The sequence below is a fragment of the Psammomys obesus genome, unplaced genomic scaffold (genome assembly GCF_907164565.1).
Source record: "Psammomys obesus unplaced genomic scaffold, mPsaObe1.curated_primary_1811, whole genome shotgun sequence".
NCBI lineage: Eukaryota > Metazoa > Chordata > Mammalia > Rodentia > Muridae > Psammomys > Psammomys obesus.
In genome coordinates this window covers 10,145,151-10,167,959 of record NW_026596162.1, presented here as the reverse complement: position 1 = coordinate 10,167,959, position 22,809 = coordinate 10,145,151, and the positions used below count along the sequence as shown (strand labels likewise).

The following is a 22,809-nucleotide window of genomic DNA, read 5'->3' as shown; positions in this document are numbered from 1 at the left end:
CCCCATAAGTTTGTGGGCCCAGCACACTGCCTGGGGAGTACTACCTAGCAGTGAGCATCCAGACAGTGGGTTGGGCTTACAAGGCAGGGCTTTGGATGGGCTTCTCAAGTTGAGAAAGTGACTTTCATACAATTTGAAACCTTTCCAAACTTTCTGTTCTCCTAAAGTCAAGGCCTAAGTACAAGGAGACCTAATGTGACCCTAACTACCACAAGCACAGTAAGCAGGGGGATGGACAAGTGCTACCCTCAGTTGGTGCCCCAGGGCACAGAGAGGTGGTGGGCGCCTTGGCCAAGCATACCAGGGTTTTCCAATTAAATCTAAAAATACCTTTGACAAAGCAGATTTATAAAAACGTAAGGAATATTTCCTTGAGTCAACACTCTCACAGTAGTAACTTTGAACCACCACCAGCAGACATGGAGAACACCTACCTCAGAGGTGTTAGTCTGAAATTGCAGGTGAGTGAGCAGCTTTGAAAATGAGCATGGCCTCCCAGTCACTTACGATACATACCAAACAAGTCAATTCCGTCCCTGGGGTATTTCTCTGTTTTCAAAAGGCATTTCAGAAGCACATCTAAGTGGGCTCTCAAACCCAATACCTGGGTCTCATGTGGTGGGTAAGTGGATAAAGAACCAAATGAAGCCAAGCGGTGCTGGTGCACTCCTTTAATCCCAGCACTCAGGAGGCAGATCTCTGTGAGTTGAGGCCAGCCTGGTCTACAGAGAGCTCCAGGACAGCCAAGCATCTCAACAACAACAACAAAGAACCAGATGAAGAGCAAACCCTGAGTCTAGTAACAGACAACAGGAAAGTGAGAGAACCTGTGTATGAAAAGAACGCCGTAATGCCTGAAGCCCAGAAATAAGCTCCAGGCCGGAAGCCTGTGTGGCAGCTGAGGTCTGCTTGTCAGGCCAATCCTCCAAAAGGCATTCATTGGGACCAAAGGCAAGCCACGCTGCTCTATGAGGCCCTATGGTTTATAGTGGCAATCGCTCCAGAGAGACAGACTGTGGCATGAAATGAGATAGACACAGGAACCTAGCAGACAGTAGTAAAGGTGAGGACTAGCCTCGCCAATGCAGCAGAAACCCATCTAGCCCAGCATGCCTCCTACAACAGAAGGCCAAGCCAATACCTATCCCAAGAATACTTCCCTCAAGGGATCCCAGATAGGAACCACAGGGGACATCAGTGGCTTCATCTAGGAGGGCAGCTTGCATTTAGCTTCTACAAGCTGGCCATGGAGTACCTTTCACCATCCCCCGTCTCCCTTAAGCAGGCCAAGGGAGGGAAGCCCTGAGTCTTGGGAAGCAGCTGCCAAGAGACACTGCTAACTCTGCTCTTCTGCCAGAAGCAGGGTGGCTCAGGGGAGTCATGCTGGGATATCATCCGCAACTACACTTTCCAGTCACTTTCCCACCTCCTTTCTGTGCTGCTGTTAACGGTGAGATTTGTGTTACAGATTTGTCGGGTTTGGCTCTCTACATCAAGATAACAGCACTGGGCTGAAACAAAGTCAGCAGCAGGCTTTTTGGAACACAAAATAAGGAGAGAATGAGAGCATTCTCAGAGCTCACAATCCTGGCCCACACAGCTTTCATACAAGCAGTGCTCAGAGGCAAGGCCAAGAACCCGAGGCACAGGACAAACCTCATCTGCCTGTCTCTGGAAGATACGTAAACACAAGTACAAACAACACACATAATTGAAGGGAAACCAGAAAGGCCCAGGTGGGCAAACTACTCCTCTATCTCTTATGTTGCCAAGCTCCAAACCTGAGTCCTTGCCTACTTAACTGCTCAGACTCCCTAGGCAGATCCAACTGTCTATCACTGCTGTATCAGACAGAGCTCTGCTGGAAGCATCAGCTACCCCAAGAATATGAATGTGGGTCCCCTCTAAGGGGTTTGCTAAAATCACCACTGTAACAACACAAGAGGCAGGGACATCAAAGGTGCTGTCTCCATAGCTCCTACCAAGTAGCCAAATGGCAAAAAGGGAGCCCAGACTCCAGACCCGAGAGCCATAATCTTCCCGTGAATTAATGTGTCCTCCATGATATTCAATCACAGCAGCTCAAAACAGAGTAAAACAGTATTCCAGCATTCACCCAGCACAACAGTCAGCCTTATTCCCAACCACCCTACAGGTTATAGGCAACCTGCGGAGCACCTTACCTTATAGATGCACTTGTGGAAGTCATTGAGGACACCTTTGTCCTCTTCCTCCTCTTTGACCACTTCCTTTTCCTGAGCGAACAATCGCCGCCGGCCTGTCTTAAGTGGGGCCCGGCCCACCTCCTTGAGCTTGCTACGAAAGCCATTCCTAGGTGTAACGCCATGGATGAGCCCATTTTTGGGCTCAAAGCGGGGCAGGGAGTGGAACTTGTGGTGGTCGTTCTCTGTGTGCCCCTCTAATGGCCCTTTGCGCTTCTCTAGGATCTCCTTCTCCATCAGCACCTCCTTCTCTAGCCGTCGGTGCTCCTCAGGGGACAAGGAGTCATAGGAGAGGAGGTACTGGCAGTAGGCCTCCTGTAGCTTGGCCAGCCGGTCCTGGGCAGTTTTGGGAATACGCAGCATGTCTGCTAGTTTGTTCCACTTTTTGAGGTCAGTCACTTGCTGCATGCCACCCATCTCATTTATCAGCCGGAAAAAGCAGGCCAGGTCGAGCTCACAGCCTCCTGGGCAGTGAGGGGAGAAATGGTTAAGAAGAGCATAGAGAAAATTGGTTTTTTTGCTATGGCCTATTAGTCCTGAAAGCCAGGGGCTCCCACTAGGCTCCAGAGTCAGAGCAACAAGCAGCTAGCTTGGAGCTACATTGTTGAGTATTGGGGTCACAGCTGGGTACTAGGAGACAAACTGAGGGATCATCACCTTGGGAAAGTGGGCAGGAAAGGCATCTGAGGAATTGATCCGAAGGAAGGAAAGAGGTAGCCATGCACACAAGGAGAGGATCACTGAAATGGTACCTAAGCTGCGGGCTCAGCATGGCCGAGGCACTGTCATACAGAGGGGCAAAGCTGTTGTGATGAGAGCGGCAGGACCTAGGTATGGCCAGGGTTCCCATAGCTTACAGCATCGCTGCTATGTCGGAAACCACTGCACAGGTCAGTCAAAAGCCAAGTCTCTTCCCAACAGCCTAACTCATAAGGAGATTGAATCTCTCATCCAAGACCAAAACCACATTTGCTCAGGGTCACAGAACATTGTCTGAGACACAGAGGCTCCTTATCTCAGAAACGAAGAGTTTAAATGTTTATCAAAACTCAAATATGGACTGGTCTGTGTACAGTGGTACAACACTTGCCCAGCCTGTGCAAGACATGCAAACTAAAAACCAATAAAGCAACAAATCCATCTCAGATGTATTTAAATGCAGACCTCACCATTCCATCTACTTGGATGAAAACAGAGAAGCAGCCTCACTGAAAAGAGGAATAACTAACAATACCACAACAATGGAACAAAATAAAATCCAAGAAATTCTTCAATCTTCAAAAGTAGGACGGTATTGACATCAGAATTAAAAGAACCATGGCTCCAGATGAAACAGTAATAGGAGACAGGCTGAGCACTGCATGACCCCTAGGAAGGTGTCCTGTCCACCTGCCTAGAGACTGAGTCCCTGAAGACAGCAGCCTGTCTCAGGGAGATAAACATAAAGGATAATAAAGTGGCTTCTGGTGCTAGCTAAGCAATTAGGGTTATAGGGGAAAACAGAATTATACAACATAAAGTTGTTGGATTATTTTGGCAATGTTGCCTGCCATCTCACCTATCCCCCAACACAAAAGCACTGGAACCTGCCAATCCACAGGCCTCATCAAGGCAGCACTCTGATTCATTGCCTCTGAGTTACCTGGGGGCTGGCAGTCGGGGTCGGGGTGAGGACATACCTCACCATGTCTCTGAAGCTCTATCCAAAGCCTCCTCTCATGCCAACACTGGCAGCAGATAACAGAGCAAGGATTCAAGAGACCCTCAACAGGCATGTTTAATGGCAGCCTCCTGGGGAGAGGAGTTATGAAATCTCTACCTGCTGATCTTTGCTCTTGGCCTTGGGTGACTGCTGAGACAGTCCCTACTTCTCAACCACAGACCTGGCACTGCTTCCCAAGAGCTGGAGCCTACAGTGAGGACAGCAGCTGACCACCTTAGGACTAGCCTCTTTTGCACAAATCACTTGGCTTTCCCTGGAAAAGTCTGTCCTGGAGTGCCAGGAACAAGAGAGTCAAAAGTGGTGACAGCAGAAGGCAAAAGGAGCCATGCCTACTCCATACCCTGCAGGAAAGACAATCAGCTATGCCATGACATGTACTCATAGCAGTAGTTCTTGGGGCATGCTCTCCAGTCCTAGCCAGAACTAAATTAGCCCTTGAAAGAAATGGAATATAATACTGTCCCTTTATATCCAGAGGAGGTCTTTTTTGCTCACCAAAGAATAGGGGGGTGGGGGGGGTGCCACAGGGAGCGCACCAGGGAGAAGAGATACAGACCAAAAAACCAACACAGAGAGGTGGACAGATAGGGACAAGAAAGATACAGAAACGACATGGAGCTTGTAAGCTGAGTTAAAATACCACCCAAGTTAACATATTGAAATACAAATCCAGTAAAACCCCACGATATTATGGTACTTTAAAGTAGTAAGTTAAAATAAGGTTCCCCAGCAGGCCTTGCCACAACCTCACTGGTGTCCTTATGAGGAGATACCCAGACAGACAAACAGGGAAAGACTCTTGACACAAGGTGCAAGTAGCCCACTACACACCACAGAGATGAGCTTCAGCAGAAACTAATCCTGCTGGCATGCAAAATTAGGAAGTAAGTAATTTGTGGTTGTGAAGCCAAGGCACCAGGTTGTAGCAGCCTGAACTCCTCAGCCCTTCCCTGGCTCAACCCCAGCCGCTCTAGAACACAGTCCAGCAAGGGGCCTGGGGCTCTTAACATCGAGAGAAACTCCCATCAATTGCAAACTTCTTAACACAAATGTCTAGCTGCAGGAGAAGAGCAATGTACTGGAATCCACCTGCCTCCATGCTAGGATCATGGGAAGGTGGAAGAGCGCAATCCTAGACCTTACCTATGAGGGGGAGTTCGTCCATGGTGATGCCCTGAGATCTGAGGTGCTTCTTTATGCAGGCTAGCCGCTGCACGTTGGGGCCCCAGCGCCGGCCCAGCTTATGGACGTGCTGGATCTGCGTGACGAAGCGCATCTCATCGTTGAGCTTGCACTCTGGCCGCCAGTCCGCAGGGGGGATCACGCGACACATCCCACACTTCTCCACCTGAGCGCGCACAGACTCGATGTACACCAGCGGGTCGTGGAACTCCCTGGCGGAGGGCCTGAGGACAGGGATCTCGTCCATCGCTGCCCACCCAGACCTGCCACCCCCCTTCTCCGGCTTGCCCTGCGGCTCATGCGGCTTGTGCGAGGACTCGGGTTGCGAGGTAGAACGATTTTCACAGGGGGTGCCCTCTGTCTTGCCATGTGCTTGTTTGCCCGGCGTGTTCTTGCCAGCTGTGGCCCGCTTCGGCCGATTCCTTTCCAAACTTCGCTCGGGCACTTCCTTCTTCACATGTCCATTCAGCAGAGATTTCTCTGCAGAAGCCTTTTTGCCAGGGGCTTCAGCAGCGCCTGCCGCCCCCTTCATCTTCTTGGGGGGTGACTGCAGCTTGTCCACCTGCTGTGCCTCTTCCAGTCTCCTCTTGGAATTACGAAGCCCCTCCCTCAGCTGCCGCCCCCCCACCTCCTTAGTGCATGACTTTGGGTTCAACCTGCTGCTGGACTTGATGCCACTGGCAGCAGGCCCGGTGGACTTGGACGCCCCCCCAAGGGATAGCACCTGTTTGCGGGTTTTTGCATTGCTACTTTCAGTTTTCCCTGAGATTGTGTGGTTGACAGCTGAACTGGGTTTGTGTTGGTTGGGTTTGGTTTCCTTGACCAGTTCTCTCTTGGCTTTGGTGTATGTGACAGTCCCCTTGGTCACTGTGGCAGTGTACTTCACAGTTTTGGATGGTGAAGGTCTGACTTCTCGGATCTTTTTGGCACTGGTTGTACCTGCACCCAGAGATGACATTCGAGTGACTCCATTTACCTTAGACACCTATGGAAGCAGCAGGAGCAGGAGGAGAGAAACAATTAGGACCTAGGCTGAAACAGAGAGGAAGGACTATTACAGCTCATGGTGACAGACATGGCTCAGAAGAGAGGTGGGACCTACGTTAAGCAAGGGAGGAAACCCATCAAGAATTAGTCGGTGAACTGGCGTGGGGACCCTCATAGCACACACACAGCACTGGCTAGCACACCTTCACTACTATACTGTGTAGGCCTGCCTGGTGTTCTTCCTGGATGGATTTGCATATTAACTCTTCTTCGCTCGGCTCTTTCAGGGAATGTGGGGCTCCATAATGAAGACCTTGCCATAGACCTATCAGTTATCTATCTCCAGTTTCTAAGAACAGCAAGATCCTATGCTTTGTTTTGAGGAAAGTGTGTAATAGTGTTTTTTAAAATACATACATATATATATATATATATATATCCCTGTTACAAAAGTGGTTGTTTGCTGTCCTTTGTGTGCTCCACATAACAGAATGGCCAACAGACAGAACAAAAACTCAACTATGCAATTTAAACAGCAAAAACAAAAACAAACAAACAAAAATAAATAAACAAAAACCCTATACACTATAGAAGAAAAAGAGCAGCAGCACTCAAGCCTTAGCTCAGATTCACACACCAAGCCTACAGGTATGGCTTGCAAACTGTCAGCAGCTGCTGCCACGTCAGCTTCTCACCATCCCTGAGACTTAACCTGTATGGACAGCCTCACTCGATGCAGGATGAATACTTCAACTTCCTTTGTGAAGCCAAAATGTCCCTAACCCCCTTCTGGGCTTATGGTTCCTATTTTCTTACCCCTTGCAAGCGCCCATTTGAGATTTTGTTAACTGGGTAAATAGAGGCAGCTGTCAAATACTGGCCATCCACCTGCCAGCCTAAAAAGCCAAGAGAAAAATTCTGTGAAACAAAATGCTCACATAGAATGGAACAGCATGGCTCTGGCACACACACACCCTTCCCCCAGCCGCCACTGGCCTACTGATTGCCAAATAAGAACAAGGAGGTACCAGACTCATTGGTTCCAGGGTAGGCGACTTTATACCAATCAGCACAGGTGTGAGTTTAGTGAGACACTTAAGTCTCATGGGTATCACTTTTAAAATCAAGAACCACAGGGTAAAGAACTGCTGCCACCACCTCCAAAAGTCTAAAACTCACACAATTATAGAAACCACACACCTCCTCCCTGAAGGTTGGAGCCTGGCTTGATGGTGAGGAACAGTTATGAGGTACTTGTACAAGTAGCTACAAGTACCATGAGGCTGGCTCATGATCAGCATGCCCTCACCACAGTAAGAGACCATGGTGACAAGCCCGAGCTAATTAACGAACAAGCTGTGAGTGAAAGCAGCTAAAACTGGTAGCCACCCAAACCAGCAATGAAAAGTAAAGGTTCATCGTTTATCCAAACAGGCCACTGCCCCACCCCCAAGTCTCTAAGACTCCTCAGATATACTGAGGCCTGTGGTTTTGGAATACCAATCGGATCTTTTTAAATGCTATCTTTGAACCACACCATGAAAAATTGGTGAACCAGGTCTCAGTGAAATTTCACACCCATGGGGTATGTGTGTTACACAGAAGCCGGTCAGATCTGTTTTCTATAAATGGCAAAAAAATTATCTGTGGTCCAGTAAAAAACATAAAATCTTGGTGTGACATGGATTATGAGTCAACATCCATACTTGGTCTCCAAAAGCTCTCACAAAAGCCCTCTAGGAGCTGGGCATAGTGGTGCACGCCTATAATCCCAGCACTCAGTGAAGCAGGCAGATCTATGTGAGTTTGAGGCCAGCCTAGTCAACAAAGCAAGTCCAGGACAGCCAAGGCTACAGAGAAACCTCATCTCAAAAACAAAACAAAACAAACAACAACAACAAAAACCCTCTATGAGACACAAATGGGGGGAGGCATTACAACTAAATGGTGGGATCTTTTTCTCACTGCATAGCCATGGCTAGCCTAGAAATCGCTGTGTAGACGAGGCTAGCCTCAAATTCTGAGATCCACCTGCCTCTGCCTCATGATTGCTGAGATTAATGGTGAGTGCCACAGTGCACAGCATTTCTGGACAGTACCCAGCAAGTATGGCTGACATGGCAGAGGTGGCCTGGAACAAATTGGGAAACTGCCTATAAGTTTAGAAGAGAAGAAGGCAATGTGACACCAATGAATTAGATTAGATGCACATATACAAGGCTGGAAGATGGTTCTGTTGATATGTGCTTGCCATGTAGCCATGAGACACTGAAGTTTAATTCTCCAGCATTCATGAAAATAGCTAATAGTAAAAGATACACTTTAATCCCTACCGTGGGGAGGCAGGGACAGTTATATCCCTGGGACTTGCTGGCCAGTCAGCATGAAGAAATCATGAACCTAGATCCTGTGAAAGACCCCGATCTCGGAAAACAAAGTACAAAGCCAGGGATGAAATTACACACAAGGTTCTAGTAACGGGGAGGAAGATGTATGGAAACAGTTCACCTGAACTAAAATGAATCTACTGAATAAACCCCCAAATGAAAACACTAAGAAAACCAGTAAGTGGTAAATACTGATTTAATTTGTATTTCCAATATGAAGCACACTGGGAGATAAGAAGGAAGGCAGATAGTAGGCAGGCAGGCCTCTGGAATGATGCTATATGCACGGGAGGCGGGAAAAGAATGCATCTACTGAGGTTCTCCACTTCTCCTGCATTATTGGAAGCACAGCCTGTTCTGGTTCTAGGCCTAGCTCACCCTTACATAGCAAATCCAATATGGCTAGTCTCTTCCAAAAGGTAGAGATTTTTTTGTCAAAGGGCCAGCTCCAGGGATATGCTGGCATCAGGTCAGAGTTTCTTTAGCTTGGAAGGCCTGAAAATCCCTAGACTGATGTAAGCACTATAGGCCATCACTACAGACTGGATGTGTAAGGGCACAAAAGGAATCCATATTCAGAAGACATGAATTGTGCAGTGTTCCTACAGGTTCTTTAGCCCAGCCTTCCCCCAAGTTTTTCAGACAAGGTATCATAAAAACAAGGTTCCTTATAATACACAGCACAAGGAACTATGAAGGTGAAGACTCTTGGGACCAACCCTCTGGCTTCTAGGAGCACCTGGGCCCCTTAAACAATCAACGTACTGCAATTGTGTTACTATCTTCCATGGTACAAGGAAAAACTGTTGAGGGATGTTAGGAAAATGAAATACTATACTGTTGCCAAGGTGTGTCTTCAACTGACTTGACCACTGGAAAATGAATGACTCTACTCACTTGCTGTTTTAAGGTATATTCTTAAGTGTCCATTCAAATATACTGCTTTCATGTCCCAAAAAGTCCAGGCATGTCTGTAACTCTGTAGCTTGTCCAAAAAGTTTTATGTGCGGTGGCTACAACACAGCTGGTGAGCTAAACCAGCAACCAGCCCATCCCCACAAACTTGCTAAAGATTATCCATAAAAGTTGACAACTTGATGGCCGCCTAGTACTGACAAGACGTGGAACCAGCCCACTGCATGCAATAACCCCTCCTTCACAGCATATACCCATTGTTTAGAAACCAGCGTTTAACCAGCACCACCACAACCACGGGGATGGAGAACTACAGCGCCAATGCTGTTCTACTAGCTCAGATCACTACGGCACACTTGACATGGAGACAACAGACTACCTCATTCGTGTCAACAGCACATGGCAAGGGGGAACCAGGACTCACAACTGTACGTCCTAAGACCGTGCACATGCAAAAGAATGAGCCTTAATTTACTGGATGAAAAACACAGGACCCTCTGACATACAACATGAAACGCAAAACCACCAACAGACAACTTTCTATGTCTTAGCTCTGGTGGGGAATCTAAGAACACAGCGCCATCCTCAACCCAGTTCTACAGAAAACGTGGTGACTGCAACTTGTTATGGGGCCCACAGTCACCCTCCTGTTACCTGTATCTCCAGAGACCACAGAGATAGCCAGAAAGTATTTGTATAATGGTAGTTTTGGTTTTCTTTCCTAAGCAGCTGAGGTGTTGTAAAGTTAGATCCAACTGGCCTAGCACGTAGAGCATCCCAAAGGCAAATTCTTAAAAATTAAGTAAACAACCCAAGTATTCTTCCTTCTCTAGGTTTTTAATGACAGAAATCCCATTTTTTTTTAGTGCTTAATTAAAGTCTGGTGAACACAAAGAACTTGTACTTACAAGGTAGAATAGAAAATGGATGACTGGGGCTAACTAACTGAAAATGTTTTTGTGGACCAAGATTATTAGAGTCCTCAGTTCACACAGGGCCATTAATATCCAACACTTTATTCTCCCACTAGAGGGAGCAAGTGAGCTTGACAAGGAACACAGATGTTAAGTGGGGGTGATTGAAAAGAACAGAACTCCAGAGCTAGAGAAAGAGGAAGCAGGATCAAAGGTAAAGAAAGCCTGGGTTCTCATAGGAACCATGGCTGTATTCACAACACAAGCAACATGCAAATAGTAAGCGACAAATGGTACACACAGGCTCTGGAGAACCATGGCAAAACCTCCTTAAAACACCCTGCAGGAGCACTCAGGGGTGTTGGTCTGAATGAAAACGGGCCCCACATAATCATAGGGTATAGCATGATGAGGAAGTGTGGCCTTGTTGGAGGAAGTTGTGCTCTAAGGTTTCAGAAGCTCAAGCTAGGCCCAGTGACTGGCTCACTCTTCCTGTTGTTGCCTGCCAATCTCAATGTAGAACTCTCAATTACCTCTCCATCACGTAACTATGTTTCTGGCAATGATGGAATAAGCAAACCTTTGAACTGTATGTAAGCCAGCCCCAATTAAATGCTTTCCTTATAAAAGTTGCTGTGGTCACGTTGTCTATTCATAGCAAAAGAAACACTAAGACATTAGGATTTCATTTTGTAAAGTTTTCCTCTAAATTCATTTTCCATAATTTATACTCTGAATTCTTTGGCCTCTGTTAGGGGCCAGGTCATTTTACTTCTATACACTTTCACAAGAGGCCTCCTGTGACCAAGAATGTCAGCTCTCTTTCCAAGAGCATCTGGAGGCTGCCCATGAAGATCTGACAACTTCCTTCTCAGGGTTACAGCTTAACCTTAACATATTTGGTGTGGCCCAATAGGTCATATCCCAGGAGACTCACCACATATAACTATGAATTTCATTGACTCTCTTGGCAAACTAGCATTTCAAAACCCTTTTGTGGAGCCAGGTAATGTCAGCACTCAGTACGCTGAGGCAGGAGGCTTGTCAAATGTTCAAGGCTATTTTCAACTATACAGTGAGACCCTACCTCAAAACAACAGAAAATAATCCCTCTCCTGATAACTGCAACACCACAACAGCTGGCATTTGTTACTGTGCTTAAAATGGAAGCCTTATTTCAGAACAACAGATGCCAGCATCTACCACACACTACCAGGTCCAGAGGCTTGAGAGATTCGAGTGGACTGCTATATACAGACCCTACATACCAAGAGAAACACAAAAGGAAAGTATGCACTCATGTATTTTAGGTCTCAGGATCCAGGGCTTTGTTTGAAGACCAAGGACTAACCATTATTCCTTGGTGGAAGGAGGGTGCTTTTCCTGTGAGAAGGTATCTGCCCCAGGGCATCAGAGCAAGCAGGACAGAACAACCGTACTGATCAGCAGCATCCCTTACAAATCACAGCTCATGAAAAAACATTTCCTACAATCAAATCTGAAGGTAAAGCTCAGAGTATACTTCAGACACTTAGCTACAATTTACTTTATTGACTTTATTTTCAGAGTACTTATGTGATGGTCACCTGTTTGTTCTTTCATTTCTCACAAGGCCCCTATGTAAAGAGATGGCATAATTGCCTCTAAAAAGACAATGGTACAAGGAAGGTAAAGATCATATCTCAAAGGCTCAGTGGAGATCGGGATCATAGCAAGATTAGAACTTGAAGCACCAAGTCATCACCTCTGGAAAAGCCCCTATCTGCAGGGTCCAAACCAAAAATAAAAGAAGCTAAGACTGGCAGCACTCAGGTGCTAGCAGCTCACTCTATGGTTGCCGCTGGGGTGGTTTGAAGGGCCCTATAGGCTCGTGTATTTGAATGTTTGATTTCCAGTTGGTAGACTGTTGGAAAGAATTAACAGATGTGACTTTGCTGGAGTTGGTGTTTCAACTGGGAAAGGCTTTGAAATAGTAAAAGGCCATGACAGGCCCAGTGCCATTCTCTCTGCCTAATGCCTGAGGAGCAGAATATAGCTCTCAGTTACTTCTTCAGCAGTATATGCTTGACTGTCTGTCTGCCACCATGCTCCCCATCATGATGACAGTCAACTAATCTTCTGAAAATGTAAGCAAGCCCCTAATTAAATGCTATCGTTTATTGTAAAAGTTGTCTTGGTCGTGACATCTTTTGTCACAGCAACAGGCCATTAAATAAGACAGTCTTTGTTCAATATTCTAGAGCACTAGTAGATATAAGGTAGTATGTTCCAACCATGGAACAGGAGGCAAAGACAATGAACGCAGGCCAGGGGACCTTGCTGTTCCCTCCCACTCTCCTAGACTAATTCCTGTTGAGCTATGAGGTGCTGAAGAAGAGCCATGACTGAGATGAGCAGCAATAATACTGGATGAATGTAAACCATGTATCCGCTGATTAAAAGCCACCCTCATAAATCTCTGGGAGATAAGTAAATAATCAGGAGATACAACTCAACAAAACTAACTTCTAGGCTTAAGATGTTGGTTGGGGGTTGGAAAGATGGCTCAGTGGTTAAGCACACTGGCAGTTCTTGAAGAGGACTCAGGTTCAATTACCAGCATCCACACACATGGCAGTTCACAACTGTCTGTAACTCCAGTTCCAGGGGACCTAACACCCTCACAGAGACAAACATGCAAGCAAAACACAAATGCACAAAAACTGTTGTGTATTAGTGTAGAATTTCACTACAAGCAGACTAGAAAATAACATTTTATATGCCTGCTGCATTAGAAAGCATAACTGGTCTACCAATGGTCAGTCCCCATCCCACCTCATGTCTCGAACTAAGCAGTGTTCAGCCTGATTAGTACACTTGAATGGAAAAAACATGGTGCATGAATTTCAGGAAATGCATAAAATACTAGCCTATCTCAGAAAACTGACTGGATGCAGCCACCACCGTTTCTGTAGCTCTGAATCTAGAAATCCTCTTTTAATTCCACCTCACAAACAGAAACATTAGGAACTGAGTTCAGACCCAGTTCCCTTGAAACCAACAGTGATGGGAGTGGAGCCAATCGCTGACAGAAAACCAAAGCAGGGTGTACTTCCCTGTGCTTTATGCCTCAGAGAATGGGAAACTCAGGGCCAGCTTCAGGGAGGCAGGCCCCCAGCTGCTAACAGAAAGCAATCTACACTCTCAGTTGCAATCTCTGGTAAAAGACAACACCTTTGTTTCAGGAACCACAGCCACTATTGACATCATTCTAAAATTACTAGCTTCTCTCATGAGGCTTCAAAAGACTTAGAACAGTGGTTCTCAACCTTCCCAATGCTACAGCCCTTTAATACAGTTCCTCATGTTGTGGTGACCACCAACCATAAAATTATTTTGTTGCTACTTCATAACTGTAACTTTGCTACTGTTACAAATTGTAATGTTAACATCTGATGTGCAGGATATCTGATGTGACCCACAAGGGAGTTGTGATCCAGAAGTTGAGAAGTGTTCACTTAGAAGAACAGGGTCTCTATAAAACACAGAGACATTTAAATGTGACCACCTTACATGAAAGCCTGAAACACTATGTGTGAGCACGTGCGTATGCACGTATGCAGCTCTCTGCATGAATATACTCACTGACCCTCTGGGACAAATACTTTGAATTACTTATAGTTACTAAGACTACATTTTGGATTCTGCCAGTCAGGAGATCTCCCCTGCCCCCTCACTGCTCTGAATCTATCTTTAGAAACCATAGTCCTGGATGTCCAGTAAAGAGAAGGAATCAATTGTCTGTGGTCCCCCAGTCAGAAGCATGAAGGGCAAAGGTTTGTTATCTGTTCTGGAAGACCTAGCCCAGGCCTTCCTTACATACCCCAGCAGATCTGCCTGTATGCCCGTATTCACTGCCTTCCAGGGCTATGAGAAAATATGGACAGGACATGAACAAGAAAATTTCCATAGAACAGCAATGGTCCATCCTGCAGGTCTTAATTGTTGCTCCAAAGAGATCTTGCTTTTCAAGACGACTTGACTTGATGTCAGAGCAGCACACAACTCTACATTTCTGGTCTCTTGAGAGAGAACCTTTACATCCAAATATATCTCATCCTATTCAGGTAACTCAGCAGTGTTGCTGTCTGCCTGCTTAGGACACCTGCTACAAGTCCTGGCCTAGAATAAGAGGGCAGGTGAGATGGTCCAACAGGTAAAGGCACTGACATTCAAGACTGATGATCTCAATTTGATCCCTGGAACATACACGGTGGAAGAAGAGCACCAACTCCCAAATGCTATCCTCTGACCTCCAGAGAAAAGCTGTGGTGCACACATGCATACACATATGAATATATAAATGTAATAAATATAATCCTATAAAAATTAAAAACAAACAAAAGCAAACAATAAAATAGACCAAAATAATCCCAGAAAAACCTATGCCATCTACAGAATTATTTTTACCACCTAACTTATGGCTGACTAAAATGAGGAAGACAGTGGGTGTTTCCACAGTCTACTGGTGGGGACTCTGGGCAAAGAGAACATTTAAAAGTGATGCTCAATGGAGGGCTGGAGAGATGGCTCAGGTTAAAAGCAATATCTGCTTCTACAAGAGGTACTGAATTCAATTCCCAGCAACCACATGACGGCTCTGAACCATCTGTTCAGGGATCTGTTGCCTGTTGCCCTCTTCTGGTATGCAGATGGAGATGGAGATAGAGGACCCATCTACATTAAACAGACAAACAAAGAAAACGAAGTGATGCTCAAAAGCACGGTTGCACCTGCCTATAATCCCGGTACTGGAGGAGACAGAGGCAAGTTGATCTCTGTGTGTACAAGGCCACCCTAGTCAAAACAAAATGAGCCCAGGACAACCAAGGCTACACATAGAAACTGTTTTAAAAAACAAAACAAAAACAAAGAAAAACAATCGAAAGTGATGCTCTCTGCCCCCCCCCCGCCCCCAACTCTAATAACATGCTCAGGAAATCTAGGAAAGAAAGAAAGGACACAGAGGGCACTTTGGTATAGAGACATCATCTCAGAGACATCATGACCTCCTCTTCTAGCTCCTTCAGGCTGAGCTCACCTTAATGAGTGAAGTGGGCATTTTTGGCACACTAGAAAGCTCCTCACTGAGGGTTACCTGTTTCCGTAAGTCCTGAGCCGACCGATGCAGAGGGGGAGGTTGGTGGTTGGCAGCAAGCCCCTTGGTAGAGGAGCCCGCAGAGGGGGCAGCTGTGGGCTGAGCCGCTGAAGCCTGCTCCCTTCGGCTGTCTGCCCTGTGGTCGCTGTGCTTCTCCTTCCCGGGAGTGGCCTCTTTGCTTTTGTGTTTTTGAGCAGGTTCTTTCTCCCGTGTTGACCTATTGGAGCCATTGAAAACTAGAAGGGAAAAGAAGGGAAAATAAACTTCTACCTTCAGTAGAAGAACCATATCATGTACCTATTCAAACATTCTTCAGAGAAATGACCAGCACACAGATGCACACGACTCTGAGATGAGATGAAACTGAACAAAACCTTTTAGACATATCCTAAGAAATCCTTCCTATATCATATTTTTAAAATCCATTCATAAAATTCCCTACCATAGGCAATGAGTTGTAGTGGCTCATACCTAAAGCCCAAATACTCCAACACTCAACAATAGCCTGGGCTACACAATGAGCTTTAGGTCAGTATGGCCTACAGTCATCAGCTAGCCCCTGGAATCCAGAGACTTTGTTGCTTTGCTTATTGTAAGCTGCCTACCTAAAATACTCACCAATATGTTGGCAGGATTTTGTTTTGTTTTGTTTTGTTTTGTTAGGGCAGGGTCTCACTGTATAGTCCTGCATGGCCTGAAATTCACTATTTAGGCCAGGCTGGCTTTGAATTCACAGAGATCTACCTGCCTCTGCCTCCAGAGTGCTGGGATTACAGGGTAGAATCCCCTGCTAGAATTGTTTTGTTCTACAACTAACATGTCATTGTAACCCAAGTGTACCAGTAGCAGGGGTAGAGACCTGAGCAAGGAGCTGAGAAGAAGTCAGCCTTCCTTCCTTTACCAGCCCTTCACAAAGCCAAACCACAAGTACCTCTCCACCCAACCCCTACCCACTCCCAGAACTCCTTTCTAAACATACAGGTAGCTGGAGGGCAAGCTATCAATGCTTGTTCTCACTGTCACAGGAAGGAACCATTTAAATGATTTGCACCTTCTCAGTTGCAAATATTTCTGTCACTTGTCCCTGGAACTTGATATGTAGATTAGGTTGACCTCAAACTCAAAAACACATTTAACAATATGTCACCCTGCTCACTCACCATGTTCAAGGCACCATGCTCAATTTGTGTTTTTATAGTGCTACCTTTGCTTTTAAAATGTTAAAGTTTGTCTTCATGTTTAGGAAACTCTCCCACTCCCGAATGCTGGAGATTGCTCCATCTCTCCTCACAAATTATGAAACTGGTTAATAAAAATTATGTTTATGGTATGACACATTATGACAAACAGATTTGTGAAATGGTTAAGTTACACGCTCAGTATTCCCAATGTTTTTGCTGGTTTTCTGAGAACATTCATTCTGTATCTGCTTTCTATGTGTACGGGGTTCAGCGCTATTAACTGAAGTCATGTTCTGACCAACAACAGCTAGCTCTCCATGGCACACAATATTTTCAAAATTAATCTAACTTTCCTTCTAAGCCTTTTTTCTTTTAGGTATAAATCTTCTTTTGCACAACACAAGATAGATTCACATTTCTCACATCTGAATTAACTGTGAGCAGTAACCTAAATGCTCCTTCCATGACCAGCAATTATATATTCAAAACAGATTTTGGATACAGAAATAAAGATGGTGTCTCATGGCTCCTCTGTTACACAAGATGATACTAGATACGGGAAAAATTGAGCAGCTATAGTGGCTGCATTTACTCTAAGTAACCAGCCACTGTCAGAAGCCATCAATCACACTTATAGTTGGAGCCTGGGCCTGCCTGAGACAAATGAAAAGCATCATCTGTGAGGAGTCATACTTCAGTGTGACCAAAAATCAAGAAGGCCCATGAGTCCTAGCTGGTCAATGATTTCTTAAACCAAAGAACATAGCTCCTTTATTCATAGTACAGGGGTAGTCATCCTTAACTCCCAATATCCTGAACTTGTGCCTTCATATTTCCACTAAGACAACCAATTCACAGTATGTCTTGCAGTATTCTGAATGAACGCGAAAAGAGGGCACCAGATCTTATTATATATGATTATGAGTTACCATGCAGTTGCTGGTAACTGAACTCGGGACACCTTTGGAAGAACAGCCAGTGCTCTTAACCTCTAAGCCATCTCTCCTGCTTTTAAGCAATAGTTTCATAGCTATTTATTTTACAAATATACAAAATATTCTCTGGATTTATCTATTTCAAAATAGTAGTACTTAAAGACCAATTCCTGACTCTGATATTTATTACTGGGCAAATGATTTGATTCTTGAATTTTTCATTTGAACACTGAGGATAACAAATGCTCCTGCAGAAAGGTACTAAGGAAACCGCATCACCATATCCTGACCAGGCATGCAACCTGTGACCACTGGAGTTCATTAAATCTACTATATTTGCCATTTGCCTGCCACATGGTCCCTATGACACAGACCTTCCACAGGATCTGAATAAAGCTCAGCACTGCCACCATCTGTCTCCAGATGCTACCCAATTTGCCTCTAGCACAGTTACTGTCTAGCTTGTCACTTGTCCAAGCCTTCATGCTCTTGTGTAACATGGAGGAAAAGGAATGCTTCTCTCCTACCGCAATGACAATTCAGGGAGAAAAAAAAAGTTTGGAGAAATAGGTTAGCTGTTCCTGGCACAAAGCCTATGCTAGCAGTGACTACTACAATGTTTTGCAAATGAATCATGGTCAACAACCAGTTCTAAGTTGCGATAGAACAGTCAGTCAGCAGTCAGCTGTGTCCTCCAGACCTAGAAAAGGAAGCCCAGCCACTGCCTGTACATGAAAGGGAAAGGCACAGTCCAATGGTTTCAATGGATTAGACTTGGAGGACTTTCAACTACCAATCCACTTTGCCAGAAAAAAAGGCTGAAAAGCAAAAATCTGGCACCAGAGGTGAAGCTGTGCAGAGGGTGTTGAAGGAGGCCAGTGCGATCAATGCAGCAGTGTGGTTGCTAATGAGTATTTTAATAAGATAGCCTAGGAAAGAGAAATGAAACAAACTTTGATTTTCAAACAAAAGATGCTTTGCAAATAATTCTTGCTGTAACCATCCTGCTACTTTATACCAGCAATATACCTCAACGCCAAACATAACCCAAAAGTCACAGTGTGTGTTAAATAGGAAGAAAAGGGAAGAGAATAATGGAGAAAAGACGATAAAGCCAAGGACAAGGTATATTTTGTACTCGACAGCTCATTAATTTTAAGTGTCGTGGGAACCTGCTAGTTTTATTTCTCCAAAGTAATTATCTTTTGTCTTAATTTGTAAGATTTTCAAGAAAGACAGAGAAGGAAGGTTTTAAAAAAAAACCTTCACTTTTTCTGAGCATGAGACAGAAAGGCATCAATGTATAGAAGTTCTCTGCACACTGTCCCCAATTAAAAGAAATAATTGGGCTACTTTCTTTAAGCATCCATCACAGCAAACCATATTAGAAAACTGTATTGTTCTGAGATACAAATAGCCTTACATTAATGAACAGAGGTTGATATATTGATTTGTATACACTTACTCTGAAAGTTAAATGCTCTAGATAGACAAATGTTTTCACACCATGACAAACAAAATCTTTAAACCCTGTGGCTGATATTTTGATTGAAGGTCACTTCATTCTTGAAAGGAAAGTTTTCCATCCAACAAGGAGTAAAACACAGGCAAGAAAAGTTTCTTTAGCTTCTTTTCTGTCTTTTCTGCAATTATGTGAGAGGTGGAGAGCGACTTTTCCATGGGGAAATTCACACTTACAGCTCCCAGGAGTCCAACATGAATGGTGCTGCCCATGAGGTCTCTTCAAACATTGAGATCTGGGCATGTTTAAGGCAACCTTTGAAAGGAGTATGTATCTAAACCTCACACATGCAAGGGCTCACATTGGGAGTTCAGTTCCCAGTTACCAATACATCTGTGCCCCAACTCCCTCAAGGACAAACCAGCTGGACCCTCATCTGCCTTCCACAACATGCTGAAGTATTTTGCATCAAGTACATGTGTTTTGTGTTCATCACAGAAAGGAGCTATGTAAATATAAGGGTTATCTTTTTGAGAGCACTTGAAACACTGGCAAAGATGTACATTTGACATAAAAAAATTAATTCCTTTTAAAGAATGCTGACAAAGCCAACAATCTAGTCTCTCACCCTTGTCTTGCTAATTAATCCCAATGAACAAGACAAATGCCAGGAGGCAAGTAGTTATTACGTATGAAGTTAAAAAGGAGTACCTGATGCTTGATAAAAGATTGTCCATATTCTTGAGACTCACTTTAGAGCTGATGTGGGTGGATGATTTAGAAACTCAGAAGAGCTACTCTAGAAAATTGGGTCTGCTTGCAGGAAAACACCAGGCAAGCAGGAAAGAATCAACACAAAGACCTTCAAGCCTGAACAGATACAAGTTAAATTAAGAACATTGTCCCTGTCAAACAACACCTCTCCAAAATAAGAGGTTGAGGAAGAGAAGGAATCACTGTAGGAGAAAAAATTAAGAAGAAATATACATATAGGAAGGAAAAAGAGATCGACAGCATGTTCCTGATACCAAGGCAGGCACTTAAATGTAAGCTTCATGTTATTACAAGGTGTCCCGAGGCACAGGCTCCATCGGTTGGCTGACATTAAAGCCTTGTTACTATACAAATGCAGAATTCCCTGGAGCTGGTTCAACTTTTGAGTTTCTACTGTCTGAAAACAATGAGATGTTGGCCAAGGAGTATCAATACTTCAGGAAGATTGTACTGCAGCATGCAGGTACTCTAACCAGGCTTACCATGGACTGAAAGAGCATCCAGGCTTAATTTAAAGCAGGCTTAGCCCAAGCATCCTGATCAAGTTCTATTGGTTTACTGTATCTGCAAAAGCCAGCTAGAATCCGACCTCACTCAAATGATAGCTACTGTAAGAAGAGAGTAGTGTGTGCCTGGTTTGGTTTAGATTAATTATCTTCTTCCCAAAACAGACAAGGTCATGCTATTCAGCTCTGAATGGCCTAAAATTTGCAATAATAACCTCTTAGTCTCTCAAGTGCTTGGATTACAGGCCTATGCACAAGAATTAATGTATGTAATTTTTCAAGCCAACTGAATTTCCATCTTTTATGGAAAACTTAAATTCCCTAAAATCACAATTTGGTTTCTACTGTCCAAACATCAGAATATATTATGTGTAATGGTGCAAAATAACCATAGAGATGGATATATTTGCCATTTAAACATGTTTCCAATGTTACTGGTAATTCATGATACAAAGTTTTAATGGCTATTAATAACTTTATAAATAATGTGTCAGGACAATAGAAAGACCATAAACCAAAATGAATGGTTTGACATTGAAAAAGTTTCCTGGTCCTCTTGGCCAAACAAAACACTGATAACAAGATGAGGCCCTAGCCTTGACAGCTATTTCAAGGTATTTGCCTTCACCAACTTTCCAGAGGGACCCTGGGGAGAAGGGACTCAGCAAACGGATTCCCACACTTCACTCAGGAAAACAGAAGACTCCTGCACTATTCACAGAAGGGATGGAGCATTAACTGTAGAGAATAGATGAACAGGGAGTGATTCTGCAGTGTGGAATTTTATAAAACTCTGCACTCAAAAGATAATGTGTTCTGAGGGCCCTGGAGAGATGGCTCAGAGGTTTAGAGCACTGGCTGCTCTTCCAGACATCTTGAGTTCAATTCCCAGCAACCACGCGGTGGATCACAACCATGTATAATGAGATTTGGTGTCCTCTTCTGGTGTGCAGGTATACATGGAAAAAGAACATTATATGCATAATAAATAAATCTTTAAAAAAAAAAAAGATAAATGTGTTCTGAAAGGATATCCAGATCTCAAGTAAATGTTAAGAATTCTGGCTCCCCATTGAACTTGAATAAATAATCACATCATACTAGGAGAAAGACCCTGATATGTGGCCCATTATAGTACAAGATAAAGGAAAATTACCATTTTCAAAATAAAAATACAAACCTAGAAAAAAAATGGGTTTCAAAATGCAGAAGAATAAATAAACACACACACATACCCCTACCTCAATCACTGATTCTTCTTTGGGGGCTGAGCTGGACTAGGGCAGTCACCAAGCCTAAGAGTAGTAGTGTCAGCATCAAAGGCAGATGGACCATACCAAACTACTGAGGACCAGAACAATGACAAGAGACCAATTTCTGGCCCCACCGGACATTAAAACACTTTGGTTTCACCCAGAAACTTGCCTGCATAAACTGGAAAAGCTGGAACAGAAGCAGGAGGCAGAAACTGGCCCAGGCAGCTCGCCTGGTAAACACAAGACGTCCAGTAAGAGCTGCTGGATCTGACTAGGCAACATAACTTCCCAATTCTGTCATCAAATAAATATGCAGTATCAAAGACAGGAAAACATGCCATTTAATGGACTGTCTTCAAGGGTGTTCAAATAAATACCTTGAAGCCATGATTCTAATACTCTTGCACCCTCACTCAATATTCATCCAGATTGACAAGTAGCTTTCAAAAACTCTGCCTTTGTTAACAACAAGGTTTACTGGGTAACTTAAGGTTCTCCTTAAAACAGTTCAGAAAAACACAGCTGAAATTCTTCAGTCCTGAGCTGCTCAGTAAACATCAAGTGCATAATGAGTGTTCTTGTTAAAGTAGACTGAAGCTGGATGTGATGGCACACGCCTGCAATCCCAGCAGAGGCAGAAACAGGCGGATCTCTGTGAGGTTGAGGCCAGTCCGGTCTACAAAGCGAGTCCAGGACAGGTAGGGCTACACAGAAAAACCAATTAACACATACAAATTTAATGTAGTCCTAATTGTGAGGAGGTATTTTAATTAGCATCCTAAGACAAATTAAGGCATGATTAGAAGAGAACAGAATAAGCGCCACCTACTAAGTGACAGGTACCTTATTTAGTCTCAGACGTCCATTTACTGAAGCTCTAAGTCTTACATCATTTAACTCATTCACAGAGCATGGTTCCACAGACTTCAGCATGCATACAAATGCAAAGTTGAAAAGGTTTTCTTTATCCCAGGAGAAGCCCCATATCCTGAACCTTCTTCCCACAACTGTAACCAGGTCTTTGAATCAGGTGGTTTGGAACAGAAAAATTGTGGCTTCAAAGATCAATAGCTGGCAGTCCTGTGTGGCTGGAGGAAAAGAACCAGAGCACAGGGCTTCTCCTGTACCCCAGGTGCACAATCTTACTAGTCATCATAAAACAGATCCCCACAGTAATGCTGTGTGTGTGTGTGTGTGTGTGTGTGTGTGTGTGTGTGTGTGTGTGTGT

The 22,809-nt window shown here is 44.4% G+C and overlaps 1 protein-coding gene across 2 annotated transcripts in view; it reads right to left on the bottom strand.

Moving 5' to 3' along the window:
• The window catches only part of Jarid2 (jumonji and AT-rich interaction domain containing 2), a 196,084-nt gene that overhangs the window by 14,746 nt on the left and 158,529 nt on the right, over positions 1–22,809 (bottom strand). The window contains exons 7-9 of one of the 2 annotated variants that reach the window (XM_055595137.1): positions 15,468–15,703; positions 5,089–6,112; positions 2,184–2,686 (exon numbers count right to left, since the gene is read on the bottom strand). In XM_055595137.1, the coding sequence (XP_055451112.1) occupies positions 2,184–2,686; positions 5,089–6,112; positions 15,468–15,703 (1,763 nt within the window). The remainder of the gene's footprint in view (positions 1–2,183; positions 2,687–5,088; positions 6,113–15,467; positions 15,704–22,809) is intronic. The other variant, XM_055595138.1, reaches the window with a different exon arrangement.